Source organism: Dermochelys coriacea, chromosome 3 (genome assembly GCF_009764565.3).
Source record: "Dermochelys coriacea isolate rDerCor1 chromosome 3, rDerCor1.pri.v4, whole genome shotgun sequence".
Lineage (NCBI taxonomy): Eukaryota > Metazoa > Chordata > Testudines > Dermochelyidae > Dermochelys > Dermochelys coriacea.
This window is the reverse complement of record NC_050070.1, coordinates 56,275,018-56,284,433: the sequence shown is the minus strand read 5'-3', so window position 1 is coordinate 56,284,433 and position 9,416 is coordinate 56,275,018. Positions and strand designations below refer to the sequence as shown.

Here is a 9,416-nt window from a genome sequence, read left to right as displayed (position 1 = left end):
CAGTTTGAATTCATCCTTTTTAAACATGGGAGACCAGAACTGCACACAGTGTTGAGGCATGATGCAATGAGATGAAAGACTAGATAAACAGGAGACACAGTGGAGGAGCTCACGTATGATGTGCCATTGTCACAATAAGCTAGGAAGATGATTTTTGGCAGCAACATTTTAAATGGACTTGAGAAAACAAGGCTGTATTAGTTAAAACCAGTGAGATTACACTAGTCAAGGTGGAAGAGAGCAATGGCCTGGACAAGAGCATAATCCACATTCAGAATTTGTAGCCCTTTCACCCCTCTCCCATCAGACGACAAGTATTTGATATTAGCTGAAGTTCTATGCCTAAGATTTTTGAACCTTTATGTAAACTCCAAGAAAGTAGCTGCTCTTCACAGCTATTTTTCTAATAAGCAGTAAACACTTAATTTTCTAGTCACCATACAAAACTAGTAATAAAACATGAATCGTCACTATGGCAAAGATAGGCATATCTGTTGAACTTGGTTTACAATGCCAGTATATCCACATATCTTGAAAGTATAATGACAGAACTTAAACATTAAGATTTTTCAGTAAAAGCCATTCACTACAGTACAATTTCCTCTTCATTTTGGAAGAATGCAGTACGTACCCTCTTTGAAACAAATCCACATTGTAGAATTTGTGGAGCTCCACGGAGAATTCTACCATAGCCTGTACTTCACTCATTTTTATGTAGCTGCATAAGCCAAAATTGTTGTCTGCACCTTAGTTACTGAAAACAAACAGAGAAAACAATTTTTTTTTTGGAGTCAGAAGCAAGAAGACACTTTTTTTCTTCAGGACCAGTATGTGGCATGGGCTGTGCATAAGCTTCCACACTGCCTCTCTGCACTTTGAGTCTGAGTACATTAGGAGTAAGAAGATGTTGCATGCCAGCAGTTCCTACTGACAATCCTTGATTCAGCTCCAGATCTCCAACCCAAAACACACTTGGCTAGTGCAGCTGAGCCAGTATGTGGGATGGGGGGTTAGTAATTTAAATATAGGTGTTGGCCAGTAGCAAATTACTAACCCCAAAACAATGTGAGGGAAGGAGTCTCGCTTCTCTAAGGCACAATACTTTCCCTGCACTGCTCCTAGGTCCAGTGCACCTTCATGCCATCCCATACGCAGGGCTTCTGACAAAACCACTATCTAGCCCTTTTAAAAAATGATTTTATATTTCTTTTATAACAAGTCTTCACATCCATTTTCAGCCATAAAAATAAAAAGAATAATATTGCTAGGACCCCATTTAATCCTAACCACATAGAACACTATTTTGACATTCCTTTGCTTAATTCACTTTTTATGATGGTTATCAATTTTAAAAACAGACTGAATCACTATGTTCCACTTCAGTTTAAATCATGTCAGTGCAAGCAAGAACAGTGTCTTGAATTTCAACATTCTTCCTACTGTACAGTTTAAAAAGTTACAAATCATTAACAGATTGTATAGGTTGGAGTTTCTTCTCCAATAATGTTTGTTTATATCTATGATTCCTGTTCGTTACATATGTTGTAGCACCAAAAAAGCTGAAGTAAAAAGAAGAAAACAGAACCTTAAAAGCGTTTCTTTGCACATGGCCAAAACCTCATACCACTGAGATCAACAGCTAAATTTCAACTGACTTCAACAGCAGCAAAAATTTGCCTTTTAATTAACAAAAATTCAACTAGTAGCAGTACTATGAAAATAATCAGATAAGGCTAGTCCATATTGGGTCTTAAAACAGGTGATTAGCATCCAGAAAGAGGTGTTTCTTTAACTCAACACTCATCTCCTGCCTAAGAAACAGTGGATTGCTTTGTGGAAAACTAGCTATATATAAGCAACAGGAATCAAGAGACAAGGTGGGTGAGGTAATATATCTTGTATTGGACCAACTTCTGCTGGAGAGAGAGGGCAGGTCTACACTACAGCAGGGATCGAGAGTGTGAGATTGATCCACCGGCGGTCAATTTAGCAGGTCTAGTAAAGACCACCCCCCGCTCCCAAATCGACTGCAGATCGCTCTCCAGTCAACCCCTGTACTCTACCCCCAATGAGAAGGGTAAAGTAAGTCAATGGGAGATTTTCTCCCATCTATCCCCCGCGGTAACTCGACCTAAGGTACGTTGACTCCAGCTACTTTACTCACGTAACTGGAGTTGTGTAGCGTAGGTTGACTTACCACAGTAGTATAGACATAGCCCGCAACAAGTGTTCGAGCCACACTGTCTTCTTCAGACCCGTGTGGCTCAAAAGCTTGCCTCTACCACAAAAAGAAGCTGGTCCAATAAAAGATATTACCTCATCCAGTGTGTCTCTTCAATATCCCGAGCTACAACCACATTGCACACAACAGGAGTCAGTGCAGTTATGTAAAACGTCAGACATAGATTACAGCAGACCTTATAATGAAAGTGAAGTGTATGTTAATACAAAGACCAGAACTAATGCAAAGTTTTAGTAAAAGTACAGTAGAACCTCAGTTACGAACGTCTTGGGAATGGAGCTTGTTCATAACTCTAAAATATTCGTAACTCTGACCAAAACATTATGTTTCAGAGTAGCAGCCGTGTTAGTCTGTATTCACAAAAAGAAAAGGAGTACTTGTGGCACCTTAGAGACTAACAAATTTATTAGAGCATAAGCTTTCGTGAGCTACAGCTCACTTCATCGGATGAGTGAGCTGTAGCTCACGAAAGCTTATGCTCTAATAAATTTGTTAGTCTCTAAGGTGCCACAAGTACTCCTTTTCTTTTTGCAAAGCATTATGGTTGTTCTTTCCAAAGTTTACAATTGAACATTGACTTAATACTGCTTTGAAACCTTACCATGCAGAAGAAAAATTCTGCTTTTAACCATTTTAATTTAAATGCAACAAGCACAGAAACAGTTTATTAAAAACTTTCCCTTTATTTTTTTTAATAGTTTATGTTTAAACACAGTACTGTGCTGCATTTGCTTTTTGACTCAGCTGCTGCCTGATTGCATACTTCTGGTTCCAAATCAGGTGTGTGGTTAAACAGTCAGTTCAAAATTCTGGAGTTCGAAACTCTGAAATTCTACTGTACTGTGTCTAGTTCTTTTAACACAGGTAAAATCTGAAGATCATTTTGAAATTCAATAGTATTAAGCATTAGGAATGGAAATCCTTACATTAAACTATAATTAGCGATTCAGATACCAGTTACAATCATTCTATTGTATACTAAGGACCAAAATTCTGCTTTCATTGCCATCTTTAATTCTCACTGGCTGTAGTAGGAGTTGCATGGATGTTAGGTAACAAAAAAGGGTCAATAAACTATTAGAAGAAAAATCTTTGTTTCTTACCTCTACTAGTAAACAATCCATTTTAATACGTGAAATAGTCAGTCTTCCAATTCTCCATTACTGCGATCAAAAACATGTTTACACTAAAAACAATAATAATAATAATAATAATTAATTGTACCTCTCAATGTAAGCACACATAGCTCAACATTCACTATTTTTCCTAACTTTTCCTCATGTGTTTGAAGGTAACAGATTAACAAAACGTTAGTGAAGAATAATTCTATCTCCAACATATTCATGAACAATCCAGGCGTTTAAGTGAATGAAAGTACTGTCAGAGACTTTTATTTTCCCAATCTGCTTTGGATTTCAGGCAGGCAGAAAACAGGATTCAGACATATTTCAATACACTGAACTCTACTTCTTTTTATTAAGGATGGTTCAAACAGATTGCAGTTTTCCTTTCTGTATCCCTCACAACTGCAAAGAAACAGTGCCCAAACTTACTTCTGTAGGCTTGTACAGCTATAAAATTTAAACTGTTGTTGCCTTAGCTTCAGAGGGGAGAAAAAATCAACGAATAAAAGTACAGTATAAAAAAAATACATGCAATTTTTCTTGGTGGGTCATTCTTAACGCAGTGCCTTTCAATCCCAAGGATTTGGGGTGAAAGCCTGCTCCCACTAATGTCACTGGCAAAACCCCAATTGACATCAATAGGGACAGGATTTCACGTCTTTTGCTTACAGAGTGTGTAATACATATTTCCCCACACTCGTTTTTAAAAACAGTTTAAGACATACAATAGATAACAACTTGGAAAAAACTCACGTTGAGTAGTTGACATTTTTAGTCCTAAAATCCTAGCGATTCAATCACAATTTAAATTCTGAGGAAGCAGTTGACCGTCACAGCACTAAAACACAGTGAGAAGAGACTGAACAGCAGAAATATATAAAACGATGAAGGGAGGAGAGAAGACAGTAAATTACACGAGCTTGTAATCTTGTGGTTCTCCTAGTCTCTTACTGCTCCTTCAGTGAGTCCTGTGGAGGATAGTCCTCCAACTTTTTGGGGGGAGTTCTACAGGCTTCTGTCCTTGGTCCCCGTCTCTTCTCCCTCTACACCTTATCTCCCTTTGCAATTTATGCAAACACAAATTCAATTACCATCTATATGGTGGGTTTCAGAGTAGCAGCTGTGTTAGTCTGTATCCGCAAAAAGAACAGGAGAACTAAAAAACAAAAACCACTAACCCAGGAACCTATCCTTGCAACAAAGCCCATTGCCAACTGTGTCCACATATCAGAGGATACCATCATAGGGCCTAATCACATGAGCCACACTATCAGAGGCTTGTTCACCTGCACATCTACCAATGTGATATATGGCATCATGTGCCAGCATCGACCCTCTGCCATATACATTGGCCAAACCGGACATTCGTTACGTAAAAAAATAAATGGACACAAATCAGACGTCAAGAATTATAACATTCAAAAACCGGTCGGAGAACGCTTCAATCTCTCTGGTCGCTCGATTAGAAACCTAAAAGTTGCAATATTACAACAAAAAAACTTCAAAAACAGACTTCAATGAGAGACTGCTGAATTGGAATTAATTTGCAAACTGGACACCATTAAATTAGGTTTGAATAAAGACTGGGAGTGGATGTGTCATTATACAAAGTAAAACTATTCCCCCATGTTTATTCCCCCCCCCCCGTTCCTTACACGTTCTTGTCAACTGCTGGAAACGGCCCATCTTGATTATCACTACAAAAGGGTTTTATTTTGTTTTTTCTCTCCTGCGGTAATAGCTCACCTTACCTGATCACTGTCGTTATAGTGCGTATGGTAACACCCATTGTTTCATGATCTCTGTGTATATAAAATCATCCTACTGTACCTTCCACTGCATGCATCCAATGAAGCGGGCTGTCGCCCACAAAAGCTTATGCTCAAATAAGTTTGTTAGTTTCTAAGGTGCCACAAGTACTCCTGTTCTTTTTGCATCTTCATTCTTTTTGCACGGGCACCTCACTATTCCAGAAACGCGTTCATGTGCTGTAACTAAAATCTCAAACTGTCTGACATGCCTCATTGACGTCTAGCCATTGATTCAAGCTAAACATGGCTAAAACAGAGCTACGCAGTATAGTACTGCAGAGTACACTTATTACAGCAACGGAAGGGGTTTTTCTGTCACTGTAGTAGGCACCACTGTTCCCTCTAAGCTGTGCATGTCTGTGCACGCACACAGATCTTAAACCCTGTGCGCACGGCAAAACACCCCGCGAACTCCGGCTTCGGCACTCTGGCTTTTTTTTTGCTTTGGCGGCAGCACAGAACAAATTTTTTGCACACACGGCCTGTTAAAAATTAGAGGGAACATTAGTAGCCACCCCCTCAAGAATTTTTCCACTGACCTAGAAGTCTCTACATCCTAGCAGTCTCTACAACGAGGCGTAGGTCAGCTTAACTACATGCCTCCAGGGGGTGAATTTTTCACACGTCTGAACGAGGAAGCGAGGTTGCTTAGCACCCACCAGCAGCCAGCTCACCAGCGCCTCCCATCTGCCGGTGGCCCTACCAATCAACTCCTCCCAGCATCTCCTGCCCGCCACAATCAGCTGTTCCATGGCATGTGGGAGGCGCTGGTGGGGAGGGGAGGAGCAGAGACTGGTCGCACTTGGGGGGAGAGGGTGAAACTGGGCAGGAAGAGGCAGGACGGGGCAGAGCAGGGGTGGGAAGAGACAGGGGCAGGGCGAGGGTGAGGGGGAAGGGGTGGAGGCGGCAGGGGCTGAGCGGGTGTAGAGCACCCCCTTGGAAAGGAGGAAGCCAGCACCTGTGGCACCTGAGATTCCACTGAGGCTTCATGCAGTTGCAAGGGAACACATGTAGAGATGTGAGAGCTGGATCAAAGCCTTCTTTACTTTTTCACTACCTAATTTAAATGTGCTAAAAACATGCCCAATTGATTCCAAGCTGTTTGTATATGAATACAGGCCTTTTAAAATTGACAAAATTCTGAATTCAACTGTTCTGTCTTCCGCTATTTTTCACTATTTTGATGGAAGGAACTTTAACACAACATTCTTTGCACACAGATTTAGGTGTTTGGTTTTAAATGCTAGGAGAAAAAAGGAACAAACTCAGACTGACAATTCATTAGACACATAGCCTTTTTATCCTGTTATGGAGTGAACCAATGACCTTTTTTTGGTATCAGTTATGGTATTTCCTTAGTATCTTCATTTTTTATTAATTTGATCAAATCAGATTTCTGCTGAGGCTATAATAATCATGTAATATGTTCTTCATCTGTCCAATTTCTTGGAAACCTTTGCTTGTTTTTTAAATTTAGAGCCTCGAGTTCCATTTTTGCACAATATATAATATGTTTGGATCAAAGTCCTAAACTTTTCAGTGCTAATTTCAAAATGTTTATAGTTGCTGAGTCTCCAGGATTATCCTGGCATCTCCAGGAATTAAAGAATCTTTAATTAAAGCTTATGTCGTGCGAGGAAATCTCCAGGAATACTTTTAACCAAAACTGGCAACCCTAGTAGAGAGAAAATCTTCCTGTGAGATCCACCAAGTGTCATCTGGACCACCTTCTTCAGACTGGTGACCATAAAAGAGGTGATGGTCACAGAAAAATTTTTCACATTTCACAACTTGCTTTAGAGTAGCGTTTCCAAAACTTGGGATGCTGCTTGTGCAGGGAAAGCCCCTGGGGGGTCCGGCCAGTTTGCTTACCTTTCTAAAGGTCTGGCTGATCACTGTGCCCAGTCAACAGTGGCTGCAGGAAGTGGCACGGGCCGGCGGATGTACAGGGCCTTTCCCTGCACAAGCGACATCCCAAGTTTGGGAAACACTGCTTTAGAGTGTTAAATGTTACTTCTTTTTCAAAAATGTTTAAATAGTATGTGTGAACACCTATACATCATAAGTATAGGATGATAAACCTGTTATGTTTTCATCCTGAGATGACTGAACAAGTGGCAAAGAGCCATACTTTACTCTGCATTCCCAGATGGCACCTCTAGCAACTTGGACAATTTTCTTTTCAGCTGCAAAGCCAATAGCATTTTTATTAGAATGGATTCTTATAGTCATTATCAAAACAGACTAATCATCTTGTATTAATGTTAGAGTAATTCCTTTAATTTTCTCTCTATTTTTTCACTTGCAGCATCTAGAAGTGGATTAGAATTTAAATTTGTGTGCAGAATTATTTCTAGGACAAAGTACTTCAATCATGTGTCTCTAATATTGTGCTACACTGAAGGAAAAAGTTAGCATAAAGGAATGTAGCAATCTTATCAAGTCCAACTTATGCCTTTGTTGCTTTTATGAATAAACCGATCTTTGCAATTTTTTGAGTGTCTAAAATAGACAGACTGCTCTAAAACAAAGCCAATATTGAAGAGTTGCGAGAAGGCCTTGCAGAGACTTAAAATTATCATGTATATGTTTCAGAAACAATGGCCTTAAAAATGTTTCATACTTCGCCATCAGCTCTAAACACCTTCAGCAGCACATTTAGTCACACATTTGGTGATCCTGATGAATCCAAGGGAACCAGTTTTCTGTGCTTTTTGAGAGGAGCATGAATCCTTTTAATGCTACTATTTAAACTACTGGTTACAACATTTACATTAGACTAGTTATTAATTTGATTGCTTTTTTCTGCTATTTACTTGTCATGTTGAGTCACAAATTCAGATACTGATGTTTGGTAAACACCAGTTTGCAGCTTTCAAATTTATTTCAGTTAGAATGAGAAATGACCTATTAAATAAAATGTTATGATGAATAAAAAATAAGATGAACTGCTATACAAATCCAGGTTATAAGAAGCCCAACTCACCTTCCAGGTATTTGGATTTTAGTAAACAATGCCCTCCTTATCACTCATAGTTTCACCCATTTCCCTCCAGAACATACAGACAGCTGATCCTACTCACTAGCCACATGCTCCTCTATCAAATCACCATTGACTCCACCCATTCCTATTCTCATGTAAGCTTCTAAACAGTTCAATAACTGTTATTTTTTCCCCAGCAGGAATAAGAACCACCTTATTTTTTTTTTTTAACTTTTTTTTAATATTTCCGTTCATAGTCGAAAAATTAGAGTCTAATGCTTGAAGCATCAGAACACTTTAAAATAGGAGTTTTAAAAGGTGGCATGTGTTTTTTGTTCTCCTCCATCTCCCCACCACAAAAAGATCCTATTTTTAAAAGTTGCAAAGTAAGGGAAACCACCACCTTAACTTTGACTACATAAGGCTACCTAGACAACAAGAACATCCATTAAGGATGGTAGTGTGGTCTAACAGAGTAAGCATAGGATTAGAACTAAGTGAGGAAGACCCAAATTCTACCACTCTCTGTATAGCTTATTTCCATAGCCTGTGGCTGCATGTATCACAGATCTTGTGCACTTTTAGAGTTTGCCCATGGGCTTTAGAAAGGTTTCAAAACATGGATAATCTATCTAAAACTAAGTGTGACATGCATCCGATGAAGTGAGCTGTAGCTCACGAAAGCTTATGCTCTAATAAATTTGTTAGTCTCTAAGGTGCCACAAGTACTCCTTTTCTTTTTGCGAATACAGACTAACACGGCTGCTACTCTGAAATCTGACACTTAAATAGCTAAGTATAGTTAGGCAAGCCACATGGTTATATAGCTTTAAATGACCATATTCACAGGGACCTTGACCCACTGGACAAAAAGTGTAACACTAAAAAAGAGAAATATTAGAAAATGATCAATTTTGGCAGAGACCTGTATTATTTAGGTGGCATTGTTAGCAATGAAGTGTACAATAGTTAGGCATGGCAGAATTCAATTTTTATTTTTGTAAGTTCAACGGATAATATCAATGTTTATTTAGGCATTTGTTTCTATTTTTATTTTCACCGTTACAGGAAACTGGGAGGGAGGGCAAGACAATTTTATGATAAATTTTATAATAATGGACATAGAGATTCAAAAAGTTAAAGCTTTAACACCACTGAAACCCAAATTGCCAAAATATCAAAAGTAAATAGCCTTAAATCAGACTCTAATAAGCTCTCGAGCAGCATTTTTCTTACTTTGCCTATCTGAATATTTT

The 9,416-nt window shown here is 38.9% G+C and overlaps 1 protein-coding gene across 8 annotated transcripts in view; it reads right to left on the bottom strand.

Moving 5' to 3' along the window:
* The window catches only part of FAM135A (family with sequence similarity 135 member A), a 124,870-nt gene that overhangs the window by 100,497 nt on the left and 14,957 nt on the right, over positions 1-9,416 (bottom strand). For 6 of the 8 annotated variants that reach the window (XM_038395139.2, XM_043510446.1, XM_038395142.2 and 3 more), the window contains exons 2-3: positions 3,346-3,428; positions 632-754 (exon numbers count right to left, since the gene is read on the bottom strand). In XM_038395139.2, coding sequence (XP_038251067.1) covers positions 632-708 — 77 coding nt within the window. In that variant the 5' untranslated portion in view covers positions 709-754; positions 3,346-3,428. Of the gene's footprint in view, positions 1-631; positions 755-3,345; positions 3,429-4,119; positions 4,205-9,416 lie in introns of all 8 variants that reach the window. The other 2 variants (XM_038395144.2, XM_038395137.2) reach the window with 1 other exon arrangement.